At 34.8% G+C, this 19,492-nt stretch overlaps 1 protein-coding gene across 7 annotated transcripts in view; it reads left to right on the top strand.

The window, feature by feature from the left end:
- Nucleotides 1–1,295: 1,295 nt before the first annotated feature.
- Nucleotides 1,296–19,492, top strand: part of sycp1 (synaptonemal complex protein 1) — a 32,738-nt gene continuing 14,541 nt past the window's right edge. For 3 of the 7 annotated variants that reach the window (XM_088640070.1, XM_088640071.1, XM_088640067.1), the window contains exons 1-13: nt 2,449–2,579; nt 3,287–3,424; nt 5,839–5,923; nt 6,591–6,631; nt 6,832–6,996; nt 7,212–7,279; nt 8,045–8,118; nt 13,913–13,971; nt 14,059–14,125; nt 15,975–16,048; nt 16,589–16,697; nt 16,794–16,888; nt 19,267–19,448. In XM_088640070.1, coding sequence (XP_088496196.1) covers nt 3,308–3,424; nt 5,839–5,923; nt 6,591–6,631; nt 6,832–6,996; nt 7,212–7,279; nt 8,045–8,118; nt 13,913–13,971; nt 14,059–14,125; nt 15,975–16,048; nt 16,589–16,697; nt 16,794–16,888; nt 19,267–19,448 — 1,136 coding nt within the window. In that variant the 5' untranslated portion in view covers nt 2,449–2,579; nt 3,287–3,307. Of the gene's footprint in view, nt 1,429–2,448; nt 2,580–3,286; nt 3,425–5,536; nt 5,685–5,838; nt 5,924–6,590; nt 6,632–6,831; nt 6,997–7,211; nt 7,280–8,044; nt 8,119–13,912; nt 13,972–14,058; nt 14,126–15,974; nt 16,049–16,588; nt 16,698–16,793; nt 16,889–19,266; nt 19,449–19,492 lie in introns of those variants that run through there. The other 4 variants (XM_088640068.1, XM_088640074.1, XM_088640072.1 and 1 more) reach the window with 4 other exon arrangements.

Here is a 19,492-nt window from a genome sequence, read left to right as displayed (position 1 = left end):
CTTGTGGCTCTCATATCCTTAAATGTATCATGTCACTCAAACATTTTCTAACCTCTTTATCCAATAGAGGGTTGTGGGGGAGTCAGAGCCTAATCTAGCAAGCAACAGGGAAAAGACAGGAGGCTGTACATCATAGACAGGACTGTGGAAAGAAAGCAATGCCAATATGGGGAGAACACACAAACTCCACACAGAAAGCACCTCAGGAATCAAACCTTGGGCCCAAGCACTGCAAGGCAGCAATGCTAACTACTGCTCCACCATGCTATCCTTAATGTGTTACTTCATGTTAATATTGTAAATAACATGTTTAAGTTTATTTGAAGATCACCTTCTTGGCAGTTCGATTCAAAGTGTTTTTATCATGTATGTATTTATAGATAAATAATTAATAGGTAATTTTTTTTTCTGTCAATCCAACCAATTTTTAATTGCTTTATCCAGTTCCTGGTTGCAGGAGAGCATCCAATCCCAGCAGGCAATAGGTGCAAGGACATGTACACTGCAGACATGATGCTAGTCCATCCCAGTTCACACACAGACACAGACTCGCACACATTCACACCAGGGTCAGTTTTCCCAAGAGATAATGGACCTACAAGTATGTTTTTAGTCTATGGGAGGAAACCGGATCACCAAGAGGAAACCCAAACAAAAATGAGGAGAACATATAAACTCCACATAGTCAGCACCCCCGTTTCCAAAATTGAACCCAGGGTCCCAGTGCTGTTTAAGGACAGATGTGCTAGAGGGCTGCATTTTGAGAACCATTCAAAGCGAAAGCAGACCTGCAGCTGTTGTATCTTGACTGTTTGTGTCTCTTTTACCCAACTCTATAAAATATTGATCTCTGATTGTAGTGTTGGTCATTAACTTTGTGCAAAAAGATTTCATTAAAAAAAAATCTTCAGTCACTCCTGTGCCACAGTTACAGTTGAGGAGTGCAACCTTTTGCTATCATTATGTGTCTTCCTTGTGAAGGCTGGACAAAAAAAGTTGGGAAATTAGGGGTTCTATACTAAAAAAGCAGCTGTGTTAAGCAACTATTGTCCTGAGAGTTACTGAGTTTATTTACCCAGTGTAAAAAACACATTGTAACTCTCTCTCACACGCTTCACCATACAGGTGAAGACAGCAATAAATGAAAGGTAACAAATTGCAATTGCAAAATACAGTGCAAGGACAATATATTCAAGATATGGTCTCAGAAAACAATCAAACCTGGATTATAAATAAGATTTATAAGTTTAATATTTTTATTTTTATTTTCTAGGGTTGTGCCAGATGTAGCTGTTTCAAAGCAGTTTGTTTTAATTCCTTTTTTAAATTGATGGAGTAAAATAAAATAAAAAACACCTGTCTGGTGGGGATCAGATCTCAATCCCTGTGCTGTTCTGCTGTAGCTGGAATTAACAAACATGCCTGCTGGTGAGCTGAGTTTCACTTTTAATTTCCAAAGTGAAGTCTGTAATGCTAGCAGATAGGACTGTCAGCCAAGAGAGCTGCGTTTTTTTGCTTTTTTGCTTCCTTGTTTGAACTAGCACAAAACTACATCTGTAGGCATCTTCCATGCAAAACTGGATTCAAATTTTGTGTAAATAATGGCTGCATAGATATTTGTCCAAATAAACTTAAAAGTGACATAGCTGATACGTGGAATAGTAGTTTTATCTTGGGGACAATGCAATTTAAATGTGTAAAAATTGTTTTTCCTCATTTTTTCTCTTCCCAGTTACAAATCACCATAACTACCGCAATTATTTTTATCAGTCTTTCTATCCTGACTATACCAGGGGTAGGCAACTCTCACACTCTGGTGCCAGGTTCCAGGCAGGAGTGTTTAGAGGCACCGTTCGATCAGCACCTTTTGATTAAAACCTGCAAACTACACCTGATCTCGCTTTATATCCACACTGTATCAAATATTTTAACAATGTCAGCCTGTGGATTCTTCAGATTCAACGTTGATGGATGAATCAGATGATGACATCAGTGGGAATTGCTTTAACAAAAGTGAACAACAGAAAGCACTTCTTGACACAAAGTGTATATGGGAGTCCGAACCAAAATGCCCAGCCCTGTTGCTGAACAGCTAAATAAGATCCTTTACCTTCTGAGAAAACGCATAAACTAGATGGTCTGAACGACATCCCTCTCGTTTGTGACCGTTCTTATGTTAACTTAATATTCTGTTACTTTTGTCGTTAAAATACTTTGACAATGTCAGTTGGAAGGGAAGGGGCAATTCACTAAACATTTTTCATTGTAATTCTATTACATTTCCATGCTTGATTCTTACATTTCGAGGTGTGCAGTTTAGTAATCTTGGCAAAGGATTTGTACACACCCACAGTAATTTCTGATATTATTGTAAAATGGTAAAACAATAGCAAAACGCGTAAATAAAAGTAAGTATAGTGAACGTTAATCAACGCAGAGGTAGTCCGCAACATAAAAATTACAAATTAAAAACGGATTTGACGCTATCAGGTGCTCTTTCAGCAGGTTCTCAGCTGCGTGGCGCGCGCCCGCCGAGTGCACGCAGCCGGATTTGAAATCTGGCAGTTATTCTCGCGCAGGTGGGTAGGCGCAGTACCGAGAACTGCAGAAACAGTACTATTAAGTAAAATTTAACCTTTTAAAATTTATATTTTGATAATTAAGTATATACACAGTTAATAGATCTTTCAGAGATGCTTGATATTTTATATCTTATTTCCGACTTCAAAAAAGTTTATTTCGTAGTGCGTGTACTCGCAATTAAGAGTCGGGCGCTACACACAACCCAGCAATTTTTTTTTTTTGTTTTCTGAATGCGAAGAAAAACTAAATTTATTATCACTACTTAAAAGTGTTTACTTTATTTCTTTCTGTTATTATTAGCAATATGCCAGACAGCTATGTGTACAGTATATACGTTAGGAAAATATGTGTATATGGAGCAAGTTGTATATTTGAGATTCAAGTTTTTGCAGCGTAGTTAAAAATACTGTCAATACTGAGACGACATACTGTATTAATCACTGTTTCAGTGACATGTTTTTGTGGTTAAGCAACATATTGTAATTTTACTTGGCGAGCTATTTTCTAATAAAAATAAACAAAAGGGCACAGTGTATACAATTAAAAAACGGTATTTTAAAACTGGCAATAAATGATAAAAATAGCTAAATGCATATAACGTCTATGCATATAATAGATTAAAAGACTATATTTAATAAAATTAACTACAAAGACTATCATCCTTGTTACTCTTATATTGGTCACTATGTTTCTGATGTCGCAGGTCTGGTATTTTGAAGACAACATGGAGAAAGCAAGACCATTCAATTTTAAGCTGTATGTACCCCCCAAGACAAGCTCGGGGCCTGTATTCACAGTAAAACCTCAGGAAAATACTGAAAGCAGGAGTGGTTTTATGCAGGTACAGTAGGTGTCATATTTTGCTTGACAGTTGTTCTGATTCGAGAATGTAAAATTAATATCCCTCTGTTCCCTGTTGATTTATTTGCTTTCATTTTTATTCTAGTTTAAATAGGAATCTCTCTGGATCCTTGTCCTTATTGCCCATATGTCACCCCCTCTGCAGCCAGAGGGCGCTCCTTCTCTGTCCTGTCCCTAGTTTCCGGTCTGCTGTCCTTCCTGTCCCTGTCTTTCCCTTGGGCTATATATTTCCGGGTCTTGCACTCTGTCCTGGCTCAGCATTGATGTTCGGATGTCCTGAGACCCGCCTAGCACCAGGGCGCCCCACGTCCGCTCCCTGAGGGCATAGGTTTCTATACGGCATTCCTGAACTCTTTGCACAATGAGCCCGGGCCTTTTTCCCGTCTCGCTGCTACGCATATGGGTCTTTTTCCGCTCTCCTGCTCCCCACGGTTAGTCCCTTTGGACGCCCGTGACACATATCATTCAGAGATTTTTCATTTCTCTTCAGATACTTTTTTCCTTAGGTTTCCAGTGGCCAGGAAAGCTGATGAGTTCTCAATCAGGTTTTATGTTTATCGATTGATATTTACAGTTTTGCACTTTCGTATGGTGCAGGCAGGTTTCATGAGAAGACATGTGACTGGGTGCTGCTCTTTTTGTTTGTTTTCGTAGATCTGTGAGTTTGTTTAACATAGCCAGTTTGCTGCTTGTATCAATATTATTTGTCCTAATATGGAAAACAAAAAACAATCAGGTTTTTACCTGCCTTTGTCTGCTCTTTCAACAATGTTAGCCATCTTAACTCCAAGGAGACAGCACCCTCTTGTTGAAATGGAGTCCTGAATGCATATCTCACAGAGCTCCCACAAATGCTTTGTGTTTTTGGTGTCACTGGCACCAATTGAAGTTACTGTGTCTATTGTTTAGACTTCACCAGCTTTAAGTCTGTAATTGTACTGTATGTTAGCAGGACTTAGGGTAGAGCAGAGTGGTGATACGTTATTAGATGAGAGAACTGGACAGAATGCTCTATTTCACTTTTGACAACCTGACAGTCAGAGACAGCACCAGTTTTACTGTGCTGTTGCTTTAATGATTCAGGATGCAAATCGCCATGAACATGGGCTTTGTTATTTCCTCTATATTATGCTTACTCAGTTCCTCCAGCTCCAATAACAATACATTGACTTTTTCCAAGGAGGAGTGAGATTTTTTGGGATTGGTTGCAGATACAGTTTAGTTACACATAATCCACATAATGTCAAACAAGTCACAAATTACAGGCTTGAGGACAGTTTTAGATTTGTTGCAGTTTGGTCTTAATTTTCAGGGTACTTACAGTGTGCTGCTAATGTGGTAATTCCTGTGCTAATTGAGGTGTAACTGAAATTGCCTTAACAACGAAAAAAATGCAAAAGAAAAAGAACATGTTTAAAGTTTAGAAAGAAACAACCTTACTTGAAGCTTTTTCTAATTCAGACTTGGTCGCCAGCAATAGATTTCAAACCCATTGGGTATATAATGCAAACTAAAAAGCAGCCCTCCTACGTATACACCTCCTGTGTTGCCTATAGTACACCCTAGTACAGAGTGAGACCCCTTTCCATCATGCACTGTGCTGTGGCTGTGCCATGGGTCATCTTTCCATACCTGATATTGTGGCATTCATGGCAATGTGTAAAAAAAACAACATAAGAGGGCTGTAAAATTTAATTGTTGATATTATTATTGTTGTTGTTGTTTATAATCCTTACACTTTTAAAGTGCTTTTCTAGACACTCCACTCAAAGCACTTTACAGGCAATGTGGAATCACCTCCACCACAACCCATGTGTAGCACCCACTTGTGTGATGCGATGTCAACCAAAGTGCACGAGTACACTCATCACACACCAACTATTAGTGGGGAGGAGAGCCGAGTAATGAAGGCAATTTATAGATGGGGATTATTAGAAGGCCATGACTGGTAAAGGCCAGGGGGAAATTTGGCCAGAACACAGACGTTGAGACCTCTACATTCTTCAAGAAACACCCTGGGATTTTTAATGACCACAAAGAGTCAGGACCTAAGTTTCACATCTCATCCAAAGGATGGTGCCTTTTTTTCCAGGATAGTGTCCCATTCACTAAACTGGGTCATTAGGATCCCAGTAGAGCTCTACTGGCCCCACTAACTACTCTTCCAGCAGCAATCTTCCCAGGTGGTCTCCCATCCAGGTACTGGCCAGGACCTGCTTAGCTTCATTGAGTAGCCAATTGTGAGTTGCACAGTGATACAGCTGCTGACTATATTTAAATATATGCCTCTAAGATGATACTGTAGGTATTGTTATGGTTGTTTATTATTTCATTTCTATTTTCTGTAAATATAGATAAAATATATTTTTTAGTGTTCCTTTCTATATTTTTCAGGCTCTCAATACACTCTTTGACAATGAGTCAAATTTCTCAGTGCCGAAGTCTGGCATTGCAATGGCTTCTAAGCCTCTTAAGCCAGGTAATGTGAGGGGAAATAGAAAGATATCATTATTCATCTTACCATATTATGTTTATTATCCCTTCTGACAAAAATTGGCATTTTAGTTGAGAACAAACGTTCTGTTTTGTTTTGGTAGTAGTGATTCCATTTTTTATTGTTTTTGTACTGTAATACACTTATAGTATTCATTATAATGTTATTCCATGAACTAAAACACCTGGATGTTAATGATATTTAGAAATATGAAATTGAAAAAAATGTTAAATGTAAATTTTAAGAATAAATAAAGTTCTAAAAAATAAAACATAACTGAAATGAAAGGACAGTTTCTAGTTGTCTTACAAAGTACATGATTCCTAGAGTTCCTTATTTTAGTCTGGTTTCTGCTTCTAATTCTGTAATCAATATCCATAAACTGTGTCAAGTATTATGTGTATTTAGTATTTAACATAGTCAAACCTTTAGTTTAAAGATTTGTTGAGGGTATACAGGAGATTTATTTTCCAAAACAATATCTATAATTTAGTTTTGTCATGTGTGATTAATATAAAATAATATATGTCTCATAGATCTGCACATATTAAAATTAATGTTTGAAAGAAACAGGAAGATTAAACTGATTATAATCATCAAATGTTTGATTTTTTATCTGTTTTTTAATTTAAATGTCATGTTTATTTTTAAGATGCAGCAAAAGAGATAGCTATAATTCCAACTCAAGAAGAGGTAATTGAGAAACGATTTGCTTGTAATTCATTTATGTGATTTATTTTTTCATTTTTTCAAAAGTATTCTTCTCAAACTACAGTATATTATAAAGTATGTGGTCAGTTTTATTTAATAAATATTTAAATTTGTGATAAAACTTAGCACATGTGCTCATGTTTTTTATTCAATTGGTGATTAAGTTTAATTTCTTTCCACAGAAAAGTGATAAAATCAATCAGCTCTATTCCAAGCTGTATCAGGAGGCTGAGAAGATAAAATGCTGGAAAACTAACATGGACTCTGAAATCCTAAAAAAAGACAAAAAACTCCAGGAGAACAAAAAAACAATTGAGAACCAACGCAAAGCCATTCAGGAACTACAGGTTAAGAATAATTATTATTTTTGAGCTTTTGAAATTATAGACATGTACTGTATAGTGCAATACAGCTAATATCTTAAATACACCACAGACTCACACAAAAAACCTTTATACATGTATAAAATAATGCTACTGAATAATATTGTATTTTGACTGTTTATCATTGATCGTTTAGGGCATTGTTTGTTTTTATGACAAAAAAATGTTTGTTTTGTCAGTTTGAAAATGAGAGTCTTAGTATGAAACTGGAAGAAGAAATGAATGAAAATAAAGATCTAAGGAACAAGTAAGTTACTTTTGAATTTTAAATGAAAATCCAAAATCCATTGATGGTCATTTTGTATTGTTCCATACATCGTTTTTACACTGTTGTATTCATATATAAACGATTTTCTGGGCAAATGCAAATTTTGCTTGTCCAGCTACTGCAGCCCGAAAATGAGTAACGTACTGTACTCAGTGATTACAACAGTCTGTTGTTATTCTGTTGTCTGGCTGTTGTAATTACTATATTTTATATGAGTATTTACGTACAACAGTCTGTGGTTGTTCTTTTACTACACAAAAATGTAAAACTAAATTTAAAACTGAGGAAACTAAACTCCATACAGTACTTCTCTCTAATACACTTTGAGCAAGTGTTTTATGGTTACTTGGTTTTCCCTTCCTGCCCTATGTGGGGTAATAGTACAGACATTATAATACTTATTATTTTGGGAAAAAATGGGCACTCATGGGAACTTGAACTGCTTGAGACGAAATTGAAGTGACATGAATTATTGTGATAATTCAGTATCTGCCAATAACATCTAATATTTATGTCTTGACTAAAAAAATATTTCATTAAGCTTTCAGAGCACAAAGTTTACAACAATGGGCCACACTAAGTATAATTTCAGGTCATAATTTGTATTATGTAAGACAATGGCAAATTTTGGAAGCTAAATTGTTATATATATGCATTTTGTTTTTTATCTTAGTGATAACACAAGCTACTATTTGTGTTTTTTTAGAAACATTATTTTACAAAATGTGTATTTATTTCTTATAGAAACATTGCAATAAAAAATCTGTGCAAAATGTTGAAGGAAACCTTTGAAAGAACAGGGGAAAAAATGAATACATGTAAGTAAACCATAAATATAAATCGTATAGAAAGTATGTTTTATATACTGTAAATTAAAAGAAATATATATTTTTAGAAAATTATTTTAGATATTGTTTAATTGTTTTGATTGTTATACATTTCAGTAATTGTTGCAGAGCTATTATATTACATAATTAGTGAGAGAGTTGATTCAGCAGAAGTGATGGGGTAATTTAATGTTGAATGTCAAGCCTAGAAAAAATCAAGAAAGCAAAACATATAAAGGAATTAATACGCTGCTCTTATTAAAGAGAATGTCTTCATGCTATCAGAATGTTAACTAAACATTTCAGGTAAACTTTCCAGCAGAGGAAGAAAGTCTGCTTTAATGATGAATCCAGGTTTTGTGTAGATGACCTTGATAAATGTCAGCATGTGATGCACTTTTCGGTAGAGTACAATAATTGTTGTGTACATCAGTGTAATCAATGGGAAGGTCCATGCTTCACCATAAGCCCCACTGAATACAGATGCAGCCATTCAAAATGGGTGAGGTATTTCGCGGCATACCCCGGTGGGCGTGTCACAGTATCACGCGGTATCACGCATTTCACGTGTGTCACGTGACTAACTATCCGGCGTCGCCTTGTAAAACCGCCAGGGGGAGCTTAACCTCTCATGTACAGCATTTGAGCCTTTAATTTTGAACTGTGTATTACAGCATGTTAATCATCAGTCATTAAAATGTTGGTATATATTATGAAAGCAAGATTGCTCAGTTGGACAGAAGTACACAACCTACCTTTATCAGAAATATTTATGCATCAAAGCCTTTACTGAAGATATTACTAATAGTATTAATAATGGATGACTTTGGACAAGCTGTATACTCAAAGTATAATTTCTTTAGCACATTTGTACAAGCACTTGGAATCTGTCCAAGCCATACTTTGTCAGGCATTTTGTTTTACTTCAACGGGGCATAAAAACTTCCTTGCTTTTAACAGGGCGTTTCATAATTTCTAGCTACGAAAATGATTTAAAATGCGACACCTATCATTCAACTAGAGCTTAAAATATCACAAGGAAAAATACACACCGGTATTCCATTTCTCCCTAAACATTGTAAGCTTCGAAGTCTTTAACTAACGTGATACCGGAGTCAACAAGCATACTTTTAGAATTTGATTAAAAGGGAATATAATATGGAATCGCGTATCTAAAGAATTTAATAACGGTATGATTATATCCGTGTACTGCGGCAGGACTGTGTAAGGCTGTTTCGCCTACCTGAACATGCGAGCTGTCTTGTAGCCTACTGGTCTAGGTGCGTGACTTCCAACTGGTAGGTTGTGTGTTCGAATCCAGCTGGTGCTGGACTTTTATTTTAACAAACATTTCTTCGAAAAAATAGGTAAGCGATATTATGGACAATCAATTGACTTTTATATTTCAAAATATCGCAACATGATCGATATTTGCGATATTTTGAATATATCTTCCCTTCTGACAGTGGTTCCTGCTTCTATTGTGTGTGTGTGTGCAACAGTAAATTTTTATAGAGAAATGGAGGCGGGACAGTATGCGTTACAATATAAACATTTATATTGATTTAAATCGTGTTCTGATTTAAATCGCAAACGCGTGTTTAATTATGTGTTTTTTAATCATGATCAGGCTAATGCATTTCTACATTTTCTGTATGAACCAGCTTAGAGGTTCATACAGAAAGACAGCTTGTGTTTAAATTGAGTGTAAGGTAATTTATGCTTCTAAAGTCATGGTCAGTATTGTTGTACTGTGCTGTACTGTGTCACATTATTTTATAGCGTTTTTATTGCGTTATTAAATCCGGTGGCGCTGTGTTAGTTTCCTGACTCACATTATTTAAACTGCGACACTGATCATTCATCTCTAAATAAACTTTATTTTATATAGGATTTTAAGCGAATAGGTAATTAGATTGCTCATAAACCTAATCACTTTTTCTTCATAAACACAGCGTGATTGCTCTCTGAAAATGCTTTTCCTTTATTTTTAAAGTAGGCTCAGATTTCAACTATAGATCGTATTATTATAAACTTTCTTGGAAAAATGTATTTTATGTAAACCATGTTTGCTATTAATTCATTTAGGGCTAAAATACGTTCATTGTCTTCTAATCGAGTCGAGTTGACATTGGAAGCCTGCCACACCCGGACCGTTAACGCATTAGCACGTCAAAGCCCATTGAGCCAGTATTGGCTTTAGTATCCCCCCCTTCTCCCCTCAATTCAATTCAATTCAAGGTGTTTTATTTACATGACAGATGGGTACAAGCAGTGTTGGGTACTGTATGTATATTGTAACGCTTACGGCAGACAGGCACTGTGTAGGAGCCGACGCACCAGAGCAGCGCCTGCAATTTTTATATTTATAACTTAGTTTTTAAAATTAGTCAAGCAATACGAAGCATCTCCTTTTACTTAGTGCCTGAGCATACTGCAACGCGTGTGAAGCCCATAAACGATATTAATTTTGGAACTTAAACATACAGTATATGGCTGGTCTCGGTACTTTAAAGAAAACATACACACCAGTATTCCATTTCTCCCTAAACATTTTAAGCATCGAAGTCTTTAACTAACGCGATACCGGAGTCAACAAGCATACTTTTAGAATTTGATTAAAAGGGAATATAATATGGAATCGCGTATCTACAGAATTTAAAGACCAGACAATCGCAAACTCGTTTTCAATAAAATTATTTTATTCATTCAGCAGTTTGTGAGAGGGACATCCAGCAGGGAGAGACACACACACCGGTTTTCATTGACAACATTGTTTTTTTTTCAATTCCTCTTGTCTAACAGGAATGTTTTGTTTGTGGACAGACTGTTAGACAAGAGGAAAAGACTGCCTCCTCCTACGAAGCATTTCGTTGATCCGATCACGAATTCTTTTCCAGTCGTACGCAGCAAGGGTTGAGAATCTCCGATTCACCATCGTACTAATGGTTTCCCGGAGATTGGGTTAAAAAAAAACAAAAAACATACTAACAACTGTGCCATCCTACTCCTTAGTTAATACATTTTATTATTCATAAACAGTTAACATTGTTAGCAAAATATTTTGAATTATATTTAACCCTATTTTTTCTTTAGTTTTGTATTTAACTTATTATATGATAGTCAGACTTAATGTATATTTGAACAATGAAAATATATTTTTACAAGATTTTACATTAAGCACTTAAAATTAATATGGTTAATAATAGTAAACTGTAACATGCTGTAACAAGATCGGTTACAAGAAGAAAATGCTTTCAGAGAAAATGTTTCAACCAAACTTATTCCCACACACCCCGCCCCCACTACCATTAGAATATACACAAACATTTTAGCGTTTCATTCTGAGCAGAAGACCCTCACACCTGAAGAGTGCTGGCTGTGACGAATTAAACCGGTTTTACAGGTTTCAATCACAGACCATGTGACATGGGACTCAGTAAACTACAGTAACACCGTATTTGATAACGCTTTAAAAACGCTATAAAATAATGTGACTTGGCACAGAACAAGTTTACAACACAGTACAAAGATAAATGCTGACCATGACTTTAGAAGCATAAATTGCCTTACACTCAATTTAAACACAAGCTGTCTTTAGCCCTCTAAGCTGGTTCATACAGAAATGTAGAGATCTAGGCTCAGAACACACAGCTTCATTAGCGAATACATATGCAGGACAACTAGAGAAGACGTTTTACAGAGGGTGGATTTTTAGAAACATCCTATCAGACATCCCATCATATTCACAACGTGAAATCTAGAAAATAATATTACGTAACCAAAATCCGCAATATGGAAACAGAACCTGTGTAATTGTTGATAGATGATGTACTCGTAACATTTTTTCAAGACGAACTACAACATTTAAAAAATGACTTGTATGTACTTGATATCTCTAATCAATCCACGGGTCCCAGCACAAAACGAAAGTAAAACGCATACCGTTTCTCGCTTCTTATTGCTCAAAAGTAATTTGACCGTATGAAATGCATAATATAAACCTAGAAACATATACGTGAGCAGTACTTAAGCACTGTAGTATCGGTGTTAAGACATACCTCTCAAATACTGTAAATCAAGTTAAAAATATCTCAAGACCGATTCTGGTCGTAATGAAACCATGCAAGGGAGTTTTTATGTCCGTTGCAGTTCTTTTGCAACATGAATATAATTATATCGTTATTAATTTCTTGAGATACGCGATTCCATATTATATTCCCTTTTAATCAAATTCTAAAAGTATGCTTGTTGACTCCGGTATCACGTTAGTTAAAGACTTCGAAGCTTACAATGTTTAGGGAGAAATGGAATACTGGTGCGTATTTTTTTCTTTAAAGTACCGAGACCAGCCATATACTGTATGTTTATGTTAAGATTTCCCTTCAGTGGTAAAATTAGATATGAATATTCAATACTTAAACGGGCACAGTTAAGACATTAAATATACATGTACATATTGTATACAGTACAGTTTGCATACGGTAATATGTTTATGTTACGCGATTAAAAAATAAATAAATAAAACTGGAAGGTCCAGCACCACCATTATGTTTATATGGTTGTTTTTGTTGGTTGGTTGTTATTATGGTTATTAATAATTCGATCTATAGTTGTAATCTGAGCCTAAATAAAAAGAAAAAGCAAGTGATTAGGTTTATGAGCAATCTAATTACTTATTCGTTTAAAACGCTATATAAAATAAAGTTTATTATTAATTTGCTGGACAGAGCGGTGAACATTATTATGCATAAGACAAAGATAACGATCCTGATCAGTTTAGAAATCTGTGTACGCTGTAAGGTTTTTACTTCTTAAACTTTTAAAATACACGTTTAGAATTGAAAGAAATTCTCTTCCTGGTATAGCAAACCAGCACGTCTTTTTTCTCCAATCAGAGGGGTGTCAGATAGTGTCAGCCAATCACCATTCTGCGTTGGGTAGCAACGGGTGACTGTTCTCAGGCGGAAGATGTAAACAGCTTAATGTTCGTGTTAAATATTTTTTTTAAATTAAAATTCATTCTATACAGCAATCGCATATTTGGGTACCGTTTCATAAAACTTTCATGCTTAAAATGTTTAGGGAGAAATGGAAGACTGGTGTGTATTTTTTCTTTAAACTACCAAGACCAGCCATACACAGTACAGTTTACATACATACAGTAATGTTTTAAATTAATATCGTTTATGACCTTCAGATGCGTTATGCTCCTCTTCTTTTTATGCTCAGCTACTAAAATTTCCCTTTAGTGGTAAAATCCATATAAATATTCAAAACTAAGCGGATTAAAATGTGCACAGTAAAGACATTAAATGATTCAATCTTTGCACTACCAACCAATGCACCACGAGTGCCCCTGTCGGTCATTTTGGCCAGCCAATCACTTGCCCTGCGGTATGCTCCGGTGCCCCGCGGTGGCTTGTGGGTAGGTTACCGTACCGCGGGTTTTTACCGCGCATTTTGAATGGCTGCATCTGTATTTGTAGGATGAACTGGGATAATGCCTGGCATCTGCTGATCAGAGATCAGGTTCTGTGAAACCTGAAAGGGACAAAATCCTACAAAAAGACTTCTACGATGTTTAGGAAAGCCTTTGCCAAACATGGCAGTTTAAATTTCATTGACTTAAATTAACAGTAAATGCACACATTGCTAGCCTGAAAAATACATGAGTGGATCACATGTTCATTAACATTTTTGTCATCAACATACTTGATCAGCATAATTAATTTACTTAGCTCATGTATATTTGCTAAAATTAACAAATATATTTTAATTACAGATGAATCTGAAAGAAAAGAAACTCATCATCTTGCTGTACAAAATAATGAAAGTATTCAAGTAAGTTTCAAATGAATTTTTCATAGTTAAGGAACATATCACACATAATATTTTAACTTAATAATGTATTCTTGTGTTGAATTTTAGAGAATGATTGTGGCATTTGAAAACCTTCAGAGGCAAGCTGAAGCTGAAAGAAATGAGATGCTAAAATGTGAGTGTTATGGAGTAGATTCTGTAATAAGGTATACGGTAACAATTGAAAATAACATAGAAAAGGAGTTGGGATTTCTTCATAGTAAGTTAAAAGTTTGTCTTTCAGTTTTTATCTCCACAGACAGATCCTAAGGCTGCTGCATAGGCCCATGTGTCCTGGCTAAAAACATCTGCTATACAAAATAGAATGCTACTGACCTCTTTTATTAAATTATAATACGAGCCATGTAATGAAATGCTAAGGGCAATAAAGTCTTCCTTCTAATAGAATTTTATACTATCACCTTCAGACTTCCAATATATAATTAAAAGTAAATTAAATTGGAGAATGTTAGTCTTGAAATTAACAAAATGTTTTTTGTTTTACAATTTAAATTTGTGGAATTTTTTTATTAGAAAGCTAAAATCACAAGATTACTGTTATGTCAGGAAAAAAGATTATGTATACATTTGAAATGAATGCAAAATCTTGTGTTGGGAAATTCTATGTGTATGCCTAGATCAGGGATGTCCAACCCTGGAGAGCCCAAAACCAGTAGTTTTTATTGGTCACCTGCTACTAAAGATTGTGAACACCTGCAAATCGCTGAATTAAGCAAATGTATTACACAAGAATGCTGGGACTTGAGGGCTGATATTCATTAGAACTTTGGTCCTAAATGATCTCTAGCTTTACCCAATTTTCAAAAATACCTTCTACTGTAACTGATCACAATTAACTTATTCCAAGTCCTTAGAAATGTATTTTATGCTGGACTGGGTCTCTCCTTGTATCAGGATTAGGCACTACTGCCCTAGATGCAGCATTATTGAACATAATGATAAAAATACAGATTTTGCTTTTTTGACATTCCTTTTGGTGACATGAATACCAAGTGGTTTCATTTTAGTTTGTTGTTTGTATCACTATGGTCTCAAAAATAATACTGATACAAATTTAAACTTACTTTTATGCAATCTGCAGTCTGCAGTGACGGTTGTTACCTTACTTTCTTTTATCGACCCAGGTGAGAAATTTGCTTTGCAGGCAGGTAATAGAAAAAACACAATATACTGTATAGTGCATTTAATAGAACATGAACCCATTAATAAGATAATACATATATGATGAGAAAAACAAACAATACTATCAACTGTCCTCAGTAAACAGATTAACAGCAGTGGAAATAAAAGATAAGTTCTATTGTATTTGAACAAAGGTAGTCTAAACTGATGCCCAATGGAAGGAGCTTAAATTCCCTGTGCAAGGGATGGTCGTGACAGTAAATGTTTCTATTGGACTCCTGCACTGTTTGTTTGGCATAGATATCTGATAGCTGTAGCTCTTATAATTTAATATTAATTTTGTTATTATTACATTCGTAGCCGGCTACATTCACTATTCCTGCATAGTCTATTTTATGGCGTGTATTAAGGTTACCAAACCAGGCTAGCACAGTGAATGTTAAGACAGATTCGATGAAAGTTCTAAAGAATAAAGCCATTATTGTAGTAAACACATCAAACAGCTGGGTTTTCTCGCAAAGATTAATCACCATTGGATCTTCTTACATATGGCATCGATGCTTTCCTCAAAGGTTAGTTTGTAATCAACAATAGTGTCAAGATGTTTGTTTTTGCTGACATTTTCAATTTCTTACTCCTCAGTGACTTGGTTTTGCAGCTCTTGGTTGCTTTCTATAATCAATGATCATGTCTTTTCTTTTTTCAACATTATGTTGAAGACAGTTTGAGTAACCCCATTTGCAATGGGAAATTATTATATATCTTATCATGAAAATAAGAACCATTAATGTAACAAAAAAGATTTTATACTGTATTTACCAAATAATCAATTATATTTTCAGCAAAAGAAGGAATGCAACAATTTGAAGAAGCTAGACAGGAGTTTCAGAAAGAGCTAATGAAAAAGCAAGAAGAGGTTAGTGGCTACAGTGGTTTCTGTCAATACATTTCTTAAATGTGCATTGTAATTATGCTTACTCAATCAAGTAATTTTCACATGGACCTTCTTAATAATATGTTAATAAATTATGTTAATTAACTATCCAGGGTTTTATCTGTATGTGCCTGTCCCTTTGATCTGAATTTGTTATTCAGATTGTTTGCAAGTGGTGATCTCAAGATCCCTATTCTTCTAAATTCAGCAAAACCCAGTAAAATAAATGTTTTATGGCATTACACAGTGGTTAGATCTGAGTGGAAGCATTTGAAATGAAGTACATTTTGGTGATATTCAGTATGTGTTTGTGTTTTAGCTGACCGCAGCACTACCGCTACCAAGCACTACTACTTGTTGCATAATTTACTCAGATCTAGGAAACTAAGCAAGGCTGGAGATTATTACTATTATTGAGTAACAGGGTCCTATAGAAAATAAGGAGATATGTTGTTCATGTATGTCTGATTATGAAAATAAAATCTCTTTTATTTGCTTCTAATAAACTATATGTATTTTAAGGTATTAAAGCTTTCAGAGACGATTAATGATAAAGACAGTCAACTTCAACAAATTTGGCAAAAGTTTCAAGAATCAACACAGAGCTGTGATCAACTAGAAGAAACTGCAAGTATGATTTTTTTTATTAAACCTCACAGTGTTTGTACATCAAATATCATTATTTTTATTGTAAAATGTAAATATTTGTTGAAACTTTGAATTTTAGAGAAACAGTACGAAGAACTTCAAGAATCCAAAAAACAGCAGGAATTGCTTTTGGAGCAATTGGAAAAGGCTGAACGGTTATGCAAAGAAACTGAGGTTTGAGATTTTTCTAAATCTTTTTTTTCATGTTATTCTTTGTTCATCTTTTACAACCTGTGTTGTTATAAGACATTAAAGTAATAAAATAAAAAAAAATCAGTAAATTATTGGATCTCTTCCAGCAGTTTCTTGAAGGCCAACAGGGCATTGAGAGCTTGGCTGGATAGCTTGTTCTCGTTATGTTACTCACATAAATGTTAAGATGAAGATGTGCTTCTTGTTCTTGTTGTTTTCTTTTGTGTCCTCTAGTCTTAGAAGAAATCCATTGGTTTGCTTGTGTCAAAATGATGGGTTTGAATATTTTGATCAGATCTGGTCCAAACTGGCTCAGCAATCCCTCACACCTCCATGTGTCAGTTTCAAGGGTGTGGTAATTACTTCATGTCTGGACAGCCAGTGTGTTTTTAAATTGTTGCTAATTGATTCCTGCCCTGCTGTCAGCAATAGAAAACTTTGAAGTTGAAAACTTTGGGTGGAGGTATACTTGACACAATCCTGGCCACTAATACAGCTTATTTAATCACAGCCTGTTCCTCCTTCAACAGTTTGCATTCTATGACACTTTGATTCTGTTTGCTAATCCTTCTATTTTTGTATTTGGTTAATCAAACTTAACTATTTCTCACTCTTAATCTGCTTTTTATCCATTAACCAATTCTAAAACACACACATTGCCACAAATGCTAATCGCCTGTAATTTGAAAATTAATCTTTTATCAGATGTTTTATCAAAAGCCTTCTTTAATTCTAGGTACTAGGTATGGAGATACTAGGAATCTCCATAACCTTACATGTAATAGAAGTCTGACTTTATTGGCCTGTAATTACTTGGCTCCCTTTTGTCACTGCTTTTATGGACACTACATTAGCAATTCTCCAGTTCAGTCTAGAATTTTATAATCTTGTATACATTTTGTTTTAATGCTTTACTGTGTTTTGCTGTTGTAATACCTAAAGCATCTTTTATTATTTATCATAGCCTGCATTGCAATATTCCTTTTTGTCTGTCTCTTTCTCTGTCTGTCTCATATCTTTTTTTATTTCTGCACTTGCTATTCATCATACACCTTTTCTTTACAGTAATGCTGTTGTTATAGGATTATAAGAGTTAAGTATTATAACTCTTCCCTTACAATTTTCCAAATTGATAAACCATTTGAACTTCTGTTTTTTACCTTTTGACAAACTCTTGGGATAAATAAATCTGGGTTATGCAAGGCTTGACAGGAATTAAAATCCTCCTGTGGCTTCCGTAATAACATTTTCAACATAAAAAGAGTTTACGTTACACATGTAAACAGCAAATAGTGCAGCTGTATAGTGGCATTTTATTTTATTTATTCTAAGTGGTCATCTATTTACTCTATGTATAGGGTCTTAAAACTATTATTTCATTCATTGTTATTACATTTTCCCCCTTATATAAATGGGGGAAGTATATTTTATTTCTCTTGCTACCTCATGTACTGCTAGCTGCTGCTGCATTCTCTTTCTCACTCTCTATCCCCTTCCATGTTGAGCTCACACAACTGTTAACTGTTAAAGGACAATAAATCCTGGTTCCCTACACCCTCACAGACACAGCTAGGGTAAATAAGGGAGGATTGTTACAGTACAATATCCTGAATGGAAGTTCTCTACATGTATTCATGCAATGGCTTAGATAGGGTCTCTTCTAACTTACTGTATGTAAAATGTGCAGAACCTTGGCAATGGGCATTCAAAGCACAATTCAAAGCACAGCATATTATGATTCCAGTACCCTAAAGGTTCTCTCAACTCTGTTTGCTTCTTTCTTGATTGTTTGAAAAGATGAGATTAATACAATACAATATAATATAATACAATACAATACAATACCTTTTGTAGGTCCTCTTACAAATTGAGTAAGAAAACAGTTATTAAATATGTCTAACATTTCAGTTTCTGCTTTTGAGATTCATTAATTCATTCATTTTATTATAAAGAATGAATAGTAATTAGTGTTTGATAGCATAAAGCATCCTCCTAACACTACTGTATATGTTAAGAATGTTTGTCATGGCTCTGAGAATCTCTCAGTGAATCCTAGAAACTTGGAAAAAAAGACAAGTTATGTACTGTAATCTGTATTTTAGTATTACATTATATTTAAAACTATGTATTACATAAAATCAAAGGTTTTAGTTGATCAAGTGAAATAGGTGTTATTAAATTAATCACTCTTGGTGCAGTAAGACTGATTTGTTAAGATTTTTGTGTCTAAATAAAGGAAATATAGGGCAAATATTTATTTTATGCGGTATAATGCTTTATATAAATACATTTGAGTAATGAACTTTTTAAATCATGAACATATTTTACAGTATACATTACTTTTCCCTGCATCTTTTTAGTTATGTAGGAAAGAGCTTGAAACTGCTTTAGAAGATAAATGTGAACTTGCTCAGATACTTCTGGAGAAAGAAACCAGTTTAAAAGAACTTAATAAAATGAAGGATCAACAGGCAGCAGTAATTAATGAGCTTCAGGATAAATCTCAGGAAATAAAAGCATCACTTGCTTTGGAGCAGCAAAGGTAACCATTACACTATGGCTTTGAGATAGCAAAACACTTTCCAG

Source organism: Lepisosteus platostomus, chromosome 7 (assembly GCF_059453375.1).
Source record: "Lepisosteus platostomus isolate fLepPlt1 chromosome 7, fLepPlt1.hap1, whole genome shotgun sequence".
In the NCBI taxonomy this organism is placed as follows: Eukaryota; Metazoa; Chordata; class Actinopteri; order Semionotiformes; family Lepisosteidae; genus Lepisosteus; species Lepisosteus platostomus.
This window is presented reverse-complemented; position numbering and strand designations above follow the sequence as displayed.